The sequence below is a fragment of the Aethalodelphis obliquidens genome, unplaced genomic scaffold (genome assembly GCF_003676395.1).
Source record: "Aethalodelphis obliquidens isolate GAN/ISIS:26980383/991018 unplaced genomic scaffold, ASM367639v1 scaffold118, whole genome shotgun sequence".
NCBI lineage: Eukaryota > Metazoa > Chordata > Mammalia > Artiodactyla > Delphinidae > Aethalodelphis > Aethalodelphis obliquidens.
Window position 1 is genome coordinate 1,456,549 of NW_020838062.1, and position 16,175 is coordinate 1,472,723.

The window sequence follows — 16,175 nt, forward strand, 5'->3', positions numbered from 1 at the left end:
GAGCAGGGTGTGGGTCTCCTGTCAGCCCTGTGCCGTCCAGTGCACATGGCTGCTGGAGCTCGGGCTCTGCTGAGAGCAGAAGCAAGAACATTTGGTGAAGAAACAGTTGGAAGATTCCCTCTCTGGTCCCAGAGAAAAGAGGGTACTGGGGTGCCAGAGGAAGACCCCTGCAGAGTGGGGAGAAGGCAGTGCCCGGACACAAGCGCTTCTAGTCAGGAGAGCCAAGAGGCCCAGGGAGGACCCCGCCAAATGGGCCCTGGAGCCCCAGGAGTCCTCTGAGGACCTGGAGAAAGGCCGGGCTGCCTCTTTGCAGGCCGCCCGTCCATCCCCCGCCCTCAGGTGCCTCTCCTGAAGCTGCTCCTTTCTTCTGCTCCAACCCGGCCATGCAGGGGTGCTCAGAGGAAGGGACGGCTTCTGCGGGGCTGGGCAAGGTCTACCCTCTGGGACGTGGGAGTGCGTGTGTGTGAGCGAGCACAGACATGTTTGCAGAAAAATCTGCTTGAAAATATGTTGTGAAACAAAGGTTCACCCTTGGGAGCGCTTTAGCTGAGGTGCAGACAAACAGTGTGGAGGCCCCTGGAGAAACGCCTCCCGGGCCGTGAGCAAAGGTGGAGCCCTGGCCTGGGCCCTGGCCGCCCCTCCACCCCTGTGCTGTGACTGCTCGCTGCTCCTAGCCCTGCCTGCCCGCTCCATGCCCAGATGCCTCCAGAGGGCGGAGCCCGAGCTGCTCCTTGCTGGCCCCTCCACAGGGCTCCACGGCTGGCGGGATGGCTTCTGCCCAGGGTCCCCAGCGAGCAATTCTGGCCTATTTGCCTCCTGAAGGGAGGTCTGGGTCTTGCCCCCTTTCCCTTTCCCAACCCTGGCCCCTCTTGGAGGCCAAGTCCAGGGAACCCTGGAGGGGAAGGAATGGATTCCCCCCAACCCTGCCCCACCTCAGGTACCTCTTGTCTCTCCCAGGTTTCCCCCGTAGTTTGCCCTCTGGCCAGGGAGGTAGGCTGGGACTGTGAACGAGGCCGGAGGCAGGTGAATGGGGGCGGTGAGCAGGTGACTCTGGGTCCCCAGACACAAAACCCTGAGCAATATGTGCTCTGTGTAAGGGACGCCTCCTCGGGGAGCTTGGGAGGGGCTGCCTCTTGGGTCTGGGCAGACAAGCAGCTTCCACACCAGGCAGCCTGGCATCCAACCCTCACCTGCTGGCAGCCTGGGCTGTGCAGGGTCCACAGTGAGAAGGTCAGGCGTCCAGCCAGCGGGCAGTACAACTTCTCCAGTGGGCAAGAGCTGCTCTGGGACTTGCCTCTCCACTCTGCCTCAGCTGTGGGCATGACCTCCTCTGGGCCACGGCTGGCCTCGGGCAGGGTGGGCAGGTCTTTGACTGAGAGCTGAGAGGCTGTGAGCTGCTTGGGGGTTCGGGGACCCCACTGGCCTGGGGACAGGAGCATTGGGAGGTCTCTGCTGGCCGCAGGTGCTGATGAGTCCCCAAGGGCTCGTCTCTGATTGGAAGCTTCTCGGACGGACCAACAGATGCTGACTGTGGCCAAGACATCTTGCCTCTGAAGCCATCTGACTGGTGAGGAAGGGCCGGTGGCCTCCACAGGGTCAGGGTTAGAGCCCGTGAACGTGTGCAGGTCCTAGAGCTGGGCTTGACATGGGCCTTCGTGTGCCTGGTTTGCCAGGGAGCTGAGCGAAAGTGGCTGTGTGGGGAGACTTTGTCCCTTGTCAAAGTACACGAATGCAATCTTGGGGACTTTAGGAGCACGGAGGCACTGAGTGTGATGCTAGGCTTGCCTCAAGGCAGCTGAGCCTTTGCTCCAAGACTTTTCCAGCCACCCTGCCTGCCACCCTCCTAGGGGACAACGGAGGGGCCAAGAGCCTGCCTGGCCAGGAGGGGTGGGTGGGAGAGAGGGAGGAGTCTGTGGGCCTCACCACCTGCATCCGCCCCCACTGCCTGCCTGGTCCAGGACATTTCTGGGCATCCGAGCCTCAGAGCACGAGGACCGTGCCACTTGGAGCTCCTTGGATCCCTGCATATGAGGAGTAACGGATGTAGGAGTGGGGTTATATATGGTGCTTCTGCCATAAACCCTGCTGGGATTGTAGCCTCTGCTTTCAGCCCTTCGAGCTGCAGCCTGGCCTCCTCAGGACAGCCTCAAAGGAGAGCGCCTGTTGCACGCCTCTCAGGCTTTGGGGGCCAGCACCTTTGCCATATTTTATTTTGTTATTTTTTGAATTTTATTTTATTTACTTTTTGCCATTTTGACAAATGCATCTGCAGTGAAGCCATTAGAGCTTCTGGCTGAGGGAGGATTCCGGAGCCAGCCAGCAGGCCTGGGGCAGGGATAGGCTTCCCATTTTGGCTGTCCAGCTGAGCTTGCCACACATCTCAGCTTGAGCCCAGACCAGCAAGTAGCAGTTCCATCCATGTCAGACTGTGGCCCTCAGTACCACTTGTCAAAGGGAGGCTTCCAGGGTGCGGGCTGCCTTCTCCAGAGGGAGGGTCACTGGGTGCTTGGACTGGGCACATGTGCTTGGAGTTGAGTCCCAACTGTGACTGACAAGGTGTGTACCTGGTGGGCGCTTGGGTGCCATGGTGGCCTCAGAACTGCCAGGACTAGCCGTGTCCACCCCCCACCAGGCTCCAACATGAGATGCTCTCACTGGAGATGAAGCTGAAAATATAGGTCTGCTCAGATCCGGAAGGGGTTTGAATGCCCAAATACAGAGTTTGAAATTTATTATACAGATGAACTTTCAATCCATTCAACGAGTACCTGACACTATCTTTAGTCCTGGGACACAGCAGGGAACTAGGCGCTCCCGGTCCCTGCTCACATAGATGTAATCATCTTGTGGGGGACAGAAAATAAGCAAATAAATCATTGTGAAGACACGATAAGTCTACGATACAAATGAAGAATGAAAAAGTGAACACGAAACAAGGTGTGGATTTTGGAATGTGCAGAGCAAGCTTGCCGTGGGGCTAGGCTCTGGGGATTAATGAGAAAACGAAACATACAAGTCCCTGTCATGATGAAGTTTATTTCTAGGGTGAGGGCATCTGTCCACAGGTTTTAGAAGCAGGAGTGACAGATAGATCCAGGTGTGGACTGACTGAACTCACCCTGGTGGTGTGGAAGGTAGAGGAGAGGACGGGCTGGGGCCAGGCCTAGGGCAGCAGCAGTCAGCATAGACAGAGAAGAAAGTACCGGAGAGAGATTTCAGCAGTACAACCAACAGAATTTGAGAATGGGGAGGGGGTGTCAAGGATTACTCCTACCTTGGTTTCTGGATTGAGCGCAGGTGGGGAGAGATGCGCCTTTCTCAAGGTAAGGCACTGGGGAGATAGGAGCTGGGGCTGGGGTCACAGGGTCATGTCAGTTTGGGACATGTTGAGTCCAGGAGTGGCTTCTCAGTGAGGACAGCAGGGGCTGGGGGGCTGGGCTGCTGTCTCTAGGGTGTCGTCTGTCCTAGGAGGAGCCTCCCCTGGGGTGTGGGCCGACTGTGGCTGATGTCAGATACACTGCCCCAGTCCCATCTTTATCTGTAAACAAATACAGCCTCTGGTGGCAAAAGCAGCCCAACCTTGGAAAGTTTCTGATTTAATGGTGTCCACGCTAGAGGCTCCAGCCCATTGTCAAAGGAGTGACGAAGCGCGCTGGTCTGCCAGACCTCTTGGGCAGAGTCCCGTTTCCCGTACGTCCCACTGGAGATTTCATTCATTCAAAAGACAGTGGTCAAGCATCTTTTTCATGGAGGTGCTAGCCTCGAGCCTGACCTCAAGGTGGCTGATGATGGCCACAGGCGGACTGGCCTCAAGGAGCCATGCCTGCCCAGTGAGTGCCAGGCCCTCACTCCACCTGCAGAGCCCCTTCCAACTGTCCCTCCAGGCCTGGGGCACAAGGGGTCACTGCAGCTTCGGCTCCACACTCAAAGTCAGCCCTGAGAGCCTGCTGTGCCTGGTGCAGTGCTGACCTACTTCTCCTCTTGGTACTCACGCCCAAGTCCCTGGCTCTGTTCACCTTCCAGGCTGGCCCCGTGGTCGAGTGTGGAGCCAGATTGCTTAGGTGTGAATGTGTAGAATGGGGCTAGTAATAGCATCAGGCTTGCCAGATTTTTGTGAGAATTAAATGAGTGAACTTAGGTCAAGTGTTAGCAGCTGCCTGCTGCCCCGAACTTTCTCTACTGCAATGGCCAGAATTGCTACTAGCACATGATTTGCAATGTGTGGCAGTATGAAAGGGAGGAGTGAAGGATGACTCTAAGTTTTTTTTTAATTTTATTGGATTATCGTTGATGTACAATGTTGTGTTAGTTTCGGGTGTACAGCAAAGTGATTCAGGTATACATATACATGTATCTATTCTTTTTCAGATTCTTTTCCCATGCAGGTTATCGCAGAATATTGAGTAGAGTTCCCTGTGCTATATAGTAGGTCCTTGTTGGCTTCTGACTTGACTAACTGGGAGAACAGGATTGCCTTTGTTGAGCTGCTGACGAGTACTGGAGGATAAGGTTTGAGGGGAAGATCAAGTACTCGGTTTTTGACATATTCAGCCTGAGATTCAACCTCCAAGTGGTAACGTCAGGGAGACAAACTGGAGTTCAGGAGAGAGGCTGGGAAGTTGTTATAATTTGCAAGTATACAGTATACGGTATCAGTATACAGATGTGTTTAAAGCCAGAAGACTGGATGAAGAAGTGACAAAGAGAGAAAAGATAAGGAATCTACTCAGTCACTGAGCTCAGGACACTGCAAAGTTTAGAATTAGGAAAGAGGAGGAGGTTTCTTCAGAGGACACTAATAAGAAGTGGCCACTGAGGCAGGAGCAGAACCAAGAACATGGAACCCATTATTTCAAGGAGAGAGTGCCTAACTTGTGTCAAATGCTGCTGAGAGAGCTTCCCTGGTGGCGCAGTGGTTGAGGGTCCGCCTGCCGATGCAGGGGACACGGGTTCGTGCCCCGGTCCGGGAGGATCCCGCGTGCCACGGAGCAGCTGGGCCCGTGAGCCATGGCGGCTGAGCCTGCGCGTCTGGAGCCTGTGCTCCGCAACGGGAGAGGCCACAACAGTGAGAGGCCCGCGTACAGCAAAAAAAAAAAAAAAAAAAAAAAATGCTGCTGAGAAACACAATAGATGTGGACAGAGAATTGACTCTGAGGATGACCTGTGTTGCTGGTTTTCTCTTTTATTTGGGGAGCAACACTGAGGTCAGAGACTCTGCCAGACTCACCTTTCTCAGCTCAGCACCTTGCGGAGACCTGGTGCACACCAGGTGCCTTGACCATACGCATGGAATAGACGAATGACTAAAAGCACTGGGCAGCGGTGAGATTTGAACGAGCCACAGACCGGAAGGTAGTAGCTCTGGCTTCGAGCCTTGGTTGTAGTTCCAGCTTGCTCCTTCTCTTCCTGGCCTTAACATCTCTGAAAGAATCGTCATCAGAATGCTTCTAACCAGGGTCCAAGAGACTCCCTGGACCAGGCTGGTGTTTCTAGAAAACTCTTGGGCTGGCTGATCAACTAGTGGACGACGAGAAGGGAGGCCCAGAAGTGCACTACGATTGATGTTGGGCTTTTTACAGAATTAAGGTGCCTGACCTTTGGTTTGTAAGCTTCCCTCCTATCATCTCTCTTCTCTTGGCCAACTACACATCTGCTGTCTTTCTCATGCAGCCTAGCCCTGCCCTCACACTTGCTTCGTTTCTCCAGTGCCTTCCTGCAGCGGCTATTGCAAACTTTCTGGCCTCCTGCAAGGTCCGCATCTACCACTGCCTGATGCCTCTGAAGATGAAACCCCCTCCCATTTTGCTGAGAATGCTGGGGATTGGCATGAGTGAGCTTCTTGCCCTGTCTCTCACTGTTCCCCTACCCCCATCTAACATGTCTGCCTATCACCTCCTTCCCCTCCTGGCCTGTTCATCAGGAACCCCTCCCCTCTGCATTCTTCATAAGTCACCTCTCATCTACTCTGGTACCTGGACCCACCCGTTCTATTCATCTTTCATGAGCTGCAGCCCTAACCGGGGTTGGTCACAAGCACAGATATTTTCACCATCCCTCCTCAAAATCCCTTCCACTTGCTTTACTATCTCCTTTGTGTAAAAGGAGTCTGAAACCCTACAAACAGTCCTCTCTACCAGCACTCCTTGAGGCTGCTCCTGATGAGGTCACCAGCGAGGCCCCTAGCGTTCGAGCAGGGCCACTCCAGCTCTCATCTCAGTGGGAGGAAGGGTAAGCCTCTGCCGGCAGCCCTGCTCTCCTGATGTGACCCTGCAGGCTCCTCCCTCCCTGAGACTCCGTCTCTGGGGGCCTGTCCTCCGCAGTCTCCTCAGGACTCTCCCCTCAGCCTTGCTCTCATGCTGTGGTGGGGTGAGGGGTGACGCTCATCCCCTCTCAGAGCTTTAACTGCCAGCAACCCAGGTGGTGTCCATGTCTCCCCTCCAGTCCAGACCCCAGTGAGTGCTGGGCTGGTCAGAGTCTGCTGCAGCAGGCCTGGAGAGCGACTCTGAAAGCTCGAGACCAGGCCGGGGCCTTGGGGACAGAGGGCAGTGAATGGAAAGATTTTTGACACTTTGTAGGGGGGACTGAGAACAGAGACTGCTTGGAGCAGATGACTGAAGGTTTTTGGCTTGGGTGACTGCGTAGAGGACAGGTCCCTTTCTGAGTTGGGAAATTTGAGGAGAAGCTGATTTGTAGGTGAAAAATGTCAAGGTCAGTTTTAGGTAGGTTGGGTTTGAGGCACCTCAAAGAAGGAGGTGTCCAGCAGGCAGCTGGAGATATGGGTGGGCAGCTTGGAAGAGACGCCTGGGTGGGGACATAATGGTAAGCGAGGTCTGGGACTGGATGAAGTTTCCAGAGCAAACGCGCAGATGGGAAGCAGTGGCCTAGCTGCCTGCGGGCTGGGGATAGCTGCCTGCCCTTGTTCCCTGGTGAGAGGTCTGAGGGGGCATTTCTCGTGAAGGGGCACGTGGGTGGCAGAGCATGCAGGGCAGCCAGACAGAGGGAAGAGCCTCTTCCTGGCAGAGAAGGAGCAGGGATCATGGGAGAGGAATCTGTCTCGGTGCCAGAAGCTTATTGAGGGCATAAATGTTGTCATGTGCCCCCAGAGCTGTCCCTCTTGTGGGCTCAGTGCCACTGCTATTGGGGATGATCAGTAAGGAGGGGAGGGGTCCAAGTGGTGGCAGGCAGGGCCAACGCTGGCTCTCTATCAGCAAGAGGCTGTCCCAAGTCCTCGGCCTGGTGTTTGCAGCCTCCCTGGGTGGCCTTAGACTCCTCTGCCCTATTGCTGTCAGCATAGCTCACTCTGTAGTCCGGGTCCACCCTCCCACACCAGTGTCCCCTCCATCCCTGCAGTGAACTTGACCTTCACTGCCCCTCTTCCGCCCCTGCCGTTCATCCCCTGGACAGTGCTCTAATGTGTTCCACTCTGGGCCTGAGTTCCAGCCCCTCTTCCTCTTCAGGCTTCCAGGAGGCCAGCACCGAAACCTGATCAGTGCAAGAGGCCCCAGCTTTGTTTGCATTGCCTGGAACTTTCTGTCTCCATGGTCAGCCACCTCTAGGGTCCAAGCAGGGACTCAGCGATCCAGGTTCCTCTCCCTTGGGTTCCCTCGCTAGCATCCTGGTGCCACAGTCCCACAGAGAGCAACAGGTGAGTGGCTCTGAAGCTGCTTGTTATTACCACTCACTGCAGAGCACGACTTGCCTGCCATCGCCATGGTGATGACTTCAGAAGCTGGAACAAGCTTGGGGAGGGGGTTGGGATGATGAGCTCCAGCAGTAGGTAATCCGCGGGGTGTGCTCATCATTTCTGACCAAATCTGGTGGGGCATGCCTCAGCAGGGAAGAGCCATCCCGTCCTCCCTGACCCCATGCAAAACACACGGTGGAACACCATCTCCTGTCTCTCTTCTGGATTTTTCCCTCTCAGGATGCTTCTTCTCAGTCCATTTTGTGGATAACTCCTCCTCTGCTCAATTCGTAAATGTTGGGGTTCTCCGGGATCCTTCCTGCGTGGCCTCACCCACTTGTTCTCCCTCACTCCACACGCCCAATCCCTTCCCCCTTGTCTCGGCCGTCACTGGCACCATCTCCTCCAGACTTCTCCCCTCTTGCTCCCCTCTAATCCAGTCTCCACCTAGCAGTCAGAAGGATCTTTCTAGAATATAATGCCATCCTTGTCATGCTCCTGTTCAGCCCTTACAAGGCTCCCCATAGCCCAAAGGAGAGAGTCCTGGTTTGGACCACTGCCTACAGAGCCCATGGGAGCTCTCCCTTCTCTCTTCCGCACTCCTTGCCCCATCCACCGGGCTACCGTTTGTTCCTCAGCTTGGAGGTGCCGGAGAGAATGTGATCAGAGCAGAAAAGAAGGACCTGCAGAATCACTGCCCCTGGTGAAAAAGTCAGTGAGAGATAGGACTCCCACCTGAGGAGAAGCAGAGAGCTGGGGGTGGGGGCAAGAATTTGGGGTCAGTGGCTAGTTTGGAGGCGCTCAGCAGCTTCAGCCTGTGCCGGACAACAGGAGATGGCTTAAACAGTTTCTCGTTTGGTTTGGTTTCCCTCTGTTAGTTCATATGTCAAGAAGTTCACTGAGGTAAAAGAAAAAACACATCACGCAGTTTAGCACTGTTTGCCTTTGAAATTGCCTATGGGGGTGGGAAGAGCAGCATCTCCTGGGTGCCTGGAGCCTGCCATGCTGGCGATGCAGATACCCTTGCCCTGCACTGCCACAGCAATACCCAGGGGAGCTGGGGTTTGCCAAGTGGGCCCTGGCTCTGTTCTCAGTGCTCACCTGAGGCCCTCCCGCCTTATATGGGTGCCAGGGTGTTCTGTGACCTCCCTCTTGGGCCTCTCCCTGGCAGGTGAGGGTCCTGGTTGTGCATGGAAGATGACAGAAAAAGCCAATGGAGTGAAGAGCTCCCTAGCCAATAACCACAGCCATCATGCACCTCCTGCCATCAAGGTCAATGGCGAAGATGACCACAGGACCAGCAACAGGTGAGTCTGCTGAGGCTGGATCATTGCAGAGGTGGCCCTGAGGCTGCGACTTTCTCCCAACTGTGCCTCATTGTCACAGAGTAAATAATCTTTGGCTCAAGGACAGCCTCTAAAAGGACGACGGGAGGGGAGAGTGCTAATAGGAGACAAAAAACAAAGAAACAAACAAGCCCTTGGTCACCCCTGCTCCTTCCTCTGCAGGCCACAGTCTGCGGCCGACGATGACACCTCCTCACAACTACAGAGGCTGCAGAGGAGGGGTGGCTTCTGCAGGTGGGTTTCACCACTGCCCTGCTGCAACCCCTCTGTCCCATGGGGCCTGTCAGATCATGGGGTCCTCTCCGTCCCACAGGGCCTCTCTATCAAGACCTCTGGGAAGTACTGTCAACGCTGTCCTAGCTCAACTTTTTCTCGGGAGGAGGTTCCTGTGAGCAGGCTCGGAGTGGCAGTGCAGGTTTCTCTTCAGACTTGCCTGTGGCACTGTTGGGAGGAGAGATGCTTCCCAGCGGAAGGGTATAGGTAGAGGGCTCCCAGGTCTCCAGCCCAGAGTTGTAGGCCCCATGGGGAACTCAGGAAGCTTGAGCCAACCTTCCTCCTGACCTGTCCTCCCTTAGCATCATCTCCATCTTGCCCCAGAGACCCCCTGTTTGTTCTTCACAATCGACAGAGACGGTACCTCCTACAGGAAGTCTTCCCAGATTAGCCCCTTACCCCTCAGGCTGCTGTGTTGGGAGTCACACCCGAGCACCATCCCCCTGTCCTCGGCGCAGGTCCTCCCTCCACAGTGCGGTTCTCTTCTCTCCTCTCTAGGATTGCCTGCCTCGTGGGGGTCATCAGAGAGTGGGCCAACAAGAATTTCCACGAGAAGGAGCCCAGACCTGACTCGTTCCTTGAGCGTTTCTGTGGGCCTGAGCTCCAGACCGTGACGACACAGCAAGGAGATGGCAAAGGCGACAAGGACAGCGAGGGCAAGGGCAGCAAGTATAGCTGTCTGGCCTGTGGGACTGGAAGGGCTCCCAAGCATGCGGTTGGAGGGTGTGCTGGGGTTTCTCATAGCACAGCCAGGGGCTGACCAGGGCCTATGCCCTCTCTACCAGCCAGTGGCCCACCTGCCACAGGAGCCCCTGCTGGCTTTTCTCACCTTAGCTGCCTCTTGCCGGCTGTCCTTTTGCTGCTTACCTGAATGTGGGCAGGGAGAGGGCTCAGCCAATGGTGCGCCAGCCCCAGCCTGGGTTCTAGCGGTCAGTAACTACAGAGGAGGGTGCATATAGGGAATGCTGTGGAGGGGATGCCAGTACCGGTGCCCATGTGAGCACAGGGGTGGGTCTCTGAAGAGGCCATGCTGGGGGGCTGCCTGGTGGGAGAAGGCCCAGAAACGACTGAGCGAGACAGAACAAGCGGAGAGGCCAGAGAAGGCGGAGCTGGAGGGTCTGTTCTTTGAGGAATGAGTAGGCGACTGTGGATGTCTGGCCAGTAGGGGAAAAGAGCTCTTGCCAAGGCAGGACACAGCATCTGGGAAAGTGATTTGGGAGCTGGAGGCCGGGGACTAAACAGGGAGTGGGGGCGGGGGCGGGGACAGGAAGCACGTGACGCTTCCTTGCTTGGAGTTCCTCTCTCTTCCCCGGAGGGATGTGGGAACCGGCCCTGAGCCCTCATTACCATGCTGTGGACGTCCCTTCCCAGGGCCTGAAGCCTGCCTCAGTGAAAGCACTACCCCTCATGCGCCCTCTGGGCAAGAGACTTCCAGAGGACAGAAGAGCCAGTGGGCCCATGTGGGGTCTCTTCGCCCTCCAAGCTCTACTCAGATGCACAGTGCCAGGTTGTGGCTTCCTGAAAAATGAGGCCCTAAGACAACCCGTCCCTCACACCACATATACCCTTAGGTGTTGCTTTTTCAGGGTCCCTTGGCTACTGGAAGCTGGGCTGGGGCCACACTGGGGAGCCAGTTCCCAAGCCTGGCCTCTGTCTCCTCAGGAAGAAATGTGAACTATTTGTCTTGGGCCCAGCTGGGGACTGGTACTACCACTAGCTATTTGTCATCGCCATGCCTGTCCTCTACAGCTGGTGCCTTCTGGTGGCCAGGTGAGCAGGGGGTGGTCTGGGAGGGTGGTGTCTGTAATCTCTTCCTACTTCCTCATCCAAACCGATACTGTCCTAGGTGAGGCCGGCCCCCTCTCTCCCTGGGACAAGTACAAAAGCCCTGCAGCCATTCCTTACAGGCACTCTTGCCCTCTCTAATGCATCTTCCACACTTGCAACTAGCATGATTGATAGAAACTGGGATTTGATGATGTCAGGCCTTCCTCACAAACCTCTCAATGGTCCCTCATTGCCCACAGGATGAAGTTCAAGCGCTCAGCGTGGCCTTCAAGGCCCTCTGGACCTGGCCTTTCTCTCTAGCTCCACCTTCTGGACATAACCCAGCCCCAGCACTCACTATTCTTGGATCAGGACATGCTGTTTCCTCAAGAGAAAATTCCCTTTCCCCATTTTCAACCTATGGAGATTCTTCTTGCAGTCTCAGTTCTGAAGTCATTCTCCACATGTAGCTTTTCCTGACAGTGTTGCCCCCCCATCCCCTACCTCAGTCATTCATTCAGCAAGGATTTGACTGAGCACCTACTGGGTGCTAGGCCTAGTGCTCAGGGCTGGGGACAATGTGGTGAAAAAGACACACGTGGTCTCTGCACTCCTGGAGCTCTCAGGCTAGTGGGGGACACTGACAGTGAACATGAACAAACCAATGCCCGAGATGAGTCCAAGGACCAGAGGCAGGGAGCTACTAGAGAAAGGACATTCAGGGTGGACTTCTCTGAGGAGGTGGTACCTTGGCTGAGACCTGAGTGACGAGAGGAAGTCGGCTATTTAGATGCTTCAGGTTGGTGGAGGGAACATTCTGGGAGGAGGGAACAACAAGGTGCCAAGCCCGTTTCAGGATGGCCTAGTGTGGCTGGAGGACTGCAGGTGAAGCATCAGACAGGCTTTGTGTGCCAGGGGAGGGGGCTGGGTTTTATTCTAAGTGTAACCAAGTAATCAGAGCTCAGTGCTCCTCCCTTGTATGCTCACTGAGTCATCATCCAGGGTTCTGTCCCTTCTTCTGCCCTCTCCCGAGGCCCCTACCCATCCAGTCACCAAGTCTCGTCAATTCCTCCTAAAACTCTCCTGCCATCTCCAACCTCTCTTCATTCCCACTGCTTCGAGTCTAAGCCCAGCTACTGCTCTCTCTCTCATCTGGGTTGGCCAGTACTCTGCGTTGGGTTCTCAATAGGTGTGTGTCGAAGAGCCGAGCATGGAAGCTATTCAGCTGTGTATTGTGTGCATTCTTCCAACAACTCGTTTTTCAGTCAACTCACTCTTGTTGAGCACTTGAATCCTGGGCTAAGATGTGCTCTGGGCTAAGATATGGGGCATGCAGTAATGACGAAGAGGTGGTGGTCTCTGTCTTCTTGGAGCTCATAGTCCAGCGGGCAAGACAGACAAGTAATCGTCAGTAGTGATGTCTACATAATAATAAGGGTTGGAGTAGTACTTGCTTGTGAATGTCTTCTTGGCAGCAGACTGACTTTGATTCATCAGTGCCTCTGGTGGCCATCCCAAGCCCTGCTCACAGTGTGCAAACAGTTTGGGGACTTCAGGGGGCCTTGGCTAGCTTTATGGTGAAGCCCAGCCCTGTCTTCCTGAAGAGCCTGTGACCTACAGAAAGATTACTGCATAGTATGGCTGGTGCTGGACTACTTCTCAGATGTGGTCTACATCGCAGACCTCTTCATCTGATTGCGCACAGGTAAGTGGATAACTGGGATGTGCAGGCAGGACCATGGCCCATGAGACCAAAGGCTTGGATCCACATTCTCAGGAAGCCCTCTTGGCATGGTGTTAGCCTCAAATGTTTGTCTGGGACATAGGTTGGTGGTGATTTGGGGGTGATGTCTTAGGGTACTTACGGCCAGCCATGCTCTGAGTTTCCTATACCCCTCCTTGGGAAAGAGAGTTGAGTGATCACTTTGTTCCTTGCTGAATACTAGTCTACCAGGAGGGACAGGCCTGAAGGCAGAGGTGATATGTTGACTGTGTCTCCATCAGGTTTCCTGGAGCAGGGGCTGCTGGTCAAAGATACCAAGATGTTGCGGGACAACTACATCCACACCCTGCAGTTCAAGCTGGATGTGGCTTCCATCATCCCTACAGACCTGATCTATTTTGCTGTGGGCATCCACAGACCTGAGCTGCGCTTCAACCGCCTGCTACACTTTGCCCGGATGTTTGAGTTCTTTGACCGCACTGAGACACACACCAGCCACCACAACATCTTCCACATCAGCAACCTGGTCCTCTACATCTTGGTCATCATCTGCTGGAATGCCTGCATCTACTACGCCATCTCCAAGTCCATTGGTTTTGGGGTCGACACCTGGGTTTACTCCAACATCATTGACCCTGAGTATGGCTACCTGTCTAGGGAATGCATCTATTGCCTTTACTGGTCTACACTGACCCTCACCACCATTGGGGTGACACCACCCCCCGTAAAAGATGAGGAGTACCTATTTGTCATCTTTGATTTCCCGATTGGTGTCCTCATCTTTGCCACCATCGTGGGTAACGTGGGCTCCATGATCTCCAACATGAACGCCACCCGGGCTGAGTTCCAGGCCAAGATCGATGCCGTCAAACACTATATGCAGTTCCAAAAGGTCAGCAAGGAGATGGAAGCCAAGGTCATTAGGTGGTTTGACTACCTCTGGACCAAAAGGAAGAGTGTGGATGAGCGGGAAGTTCTCAAGAAGCTGCCATCCAAGCTGAGGGCTGAGATAGCCATCAACGTCCACCTGTTCACACTCAAGAAAGTGTGCATCTTTCAGGATTGTGAGGCTGGCCTGCTGGTGGAGCTGGTATTAAAGCTCCATCCTCAGGTCTTCAGTCCTGGGGATTACAAGGGGGTATTGGGAAGGAGATGTACATAATCAAGGAAGGAAAATTGGCAGTGGTGGCTGATGATGGTGTCACTCAGTATGCCCTGCTCTTGGCTGGGAGTTGCTTTGGAGAGATCAGTATTCTTAACATTAAAGGCAGCAAAACGGGCAATCGACGCACAGCCAATATCCGAAGCCTTGGCTACTCAGATCTCTTCTGCTTGTCCAAGGATGATCTTATGGAAGCTGTGACGGAGTACCCTGATGCCAAGAGGGTCTTGGAGGAGAGAGGCCGGGAGATCTTGATGAAGGAGGGATTGCTGGATGAGAATGAGGTGGCAGCCAGCATCGAGGCGGATGTGCAGAAGAAGCTAGAACAGCTGGAAACCAACATGGAGACCTTGTACACTCGCTTTCCCTGCCTGCTGGCTGAGTACCCAGGGGCCCAGCAGAAGCTCAGGCAGCGCATCATGGTTTTGGAAACCAAGATGAAGCAGAATAATGAGGATGACTACCTGTCAGATGGAATGAATAGCCCCAAGCCAGCTGCTGCTGAGAAGCCATAATGCCTTGGTCCCAGCTGCCTCTGCAGCCTTGGCCTTGACCCCGGGGGCTAGAAGAGTTGTGTAGGTCCCCACATATATATGCATTACCCCCATGTCCCCTTGATTTCTCCCAGAAGCCTCTCTGTCAGCAGGTTTTTGACTCAATCATCCAGAAGCCCTTCTCCAAGTCCAACTAACAGCCCATCTTGTGCAGAGTGCAGACCGTGTTTGGCTCGGCTTCCAGAAGCTTCAGCCTGTCCAAGTTTAAGGAAGGAAGAGGAGAGCAGCATCTCTCTGGGCTCCTTTGTACCTAGTCACCTCCCACTTTGTTCTTCTCCTTTTTAAAAAATTTCTTTTTAAATTTTTACTGGAATATAGTTGATTTGCAATGTTGTGTTAGTTTCAGGTGTCAGTTATGCATATACATATATCCACTCTTTTTTAGATTCTTTTCCCATATAGGCCATTACAGAGTATTGAGTAGAGTTCCTTGTGCTGTACAGCAGGTTATTGTTGGTTATCTATTTTATATACAGTTCACTTGGTTCTTTTCTAATATGTCTTCTGAATATCTCCATTTCCCTGCATGAGTATGTAGTTCAAGCACTGGCGGCAGACGCTTAGCACTGGTCTCAGTGTCTGTCTTCCAAGGCAGACAAAAGTATGGAGGGGGGCAGGTAGGAGGTGCTCACTCCAAGTCCTGCTCTGTCGATCCGTCTGCCTGTCTGCCAACCAGGACTGCGACCCCTGAGGTCTTCTCTAGACCAGGGGGATGATGATGCTCCTGGTCTCGAGTCCATTCCAGAGCAGGGAGTGAGGAACTAGCAGTGGGCCATCAGGCAATGCTGGAGAAGGTGGTGGGCAGGAGCTCTGGCCATCACCTCTATGCAGAGCATTTCTGAAGAGGCCCTGAGGCTGGTGGTGGGTGGAAGACTCTTCAAGTTAACATCTGCAGTAGAAACACTTACGAGTTAATAAATTCCTTTGAACTATTTGTGGTTATTGCTCCACGCTGCTAATGTTCTCTCCCTTCTTACCTCAAGCCCTCTCTTTTCCCCATATTTCTCTTTTTCCCTTACTCAGGACTCACTCCGCCTGGAATCCCCTCTGCTATCTTCTGCTGCCTGCCTAAGCCCTACTGGTCCTTCTGGACTCAGCTCAGGTAACAACTTGTTGGAGAAGGCTCCCTTGACTGAACGGGCTCCCACACGAGGCCGTCAATCACCCCCTCTCTAGGCGTCTCTGTCCTGGCTCTTTATCACACTGGGTGGTCCATTTTGATGGATCCAGTTTCCAGACTGTGGGCTCTTTGAGGGCAGGGCCAAGGCAGTCTCCTTCACTGCTCTGTCTGTAGCCTTGGAGACATGCCTGACACAGAGGAGGAATTTGGAGAATGTTTATTCACTGGGGCAATAAGTGAACACACCAAAACTCCTATGTTTCCATTTGCCAGAAGCCATGTCTTTACAGAAACACCGGCTATGTCTGTGGATTTGGGGAGGCTCTCCTGAAGGCTCAGATACTTGAGTGGGTACCACCAGATGATCAGGAACCCCAAGGACAAGTGCTAATTAGTGGGCAGGTGCAGACTCCGATGCCTTTGTGCATACCAGTTCTCTCTCTCTCTCTCTATCTCTCTACTAATTGTGGTTCAGTACACATAAAATTTACTATCTTAAATATTTTTAAAATGCACGGTTTGGTAGTGTTAAGTACATTTACATTG

The 16,175-nt window shown here is 54.0% G+C and overlaps 1 protein-coding gene across 1 annotated transcript; it reads left to right on the plus strand.

The window, feature by feature from the left end:
* Nucleotides 1-8,881: 8,881 nt before the first annotated feature.
* On the plus strand, nt 8,882-14,470 carry CNGA2 (cyclic nucleotide gated channel subunit alpha 2). Its single transcript, XM_027097955.1, is given in 7 exon segments — nt 8,882-8,991; nt 9,193-9,264; nt 9,802-9,972; nt 10,966-11,073; nt 12,675-12,775; nt 13,075-13,923; nt 13,926-14,470. Coding segments are annotated over 7 exon segments (1,956 nt in total).
* Nucleotides 14,471-16,175: the final 1,705 nt, after the last annotated feature.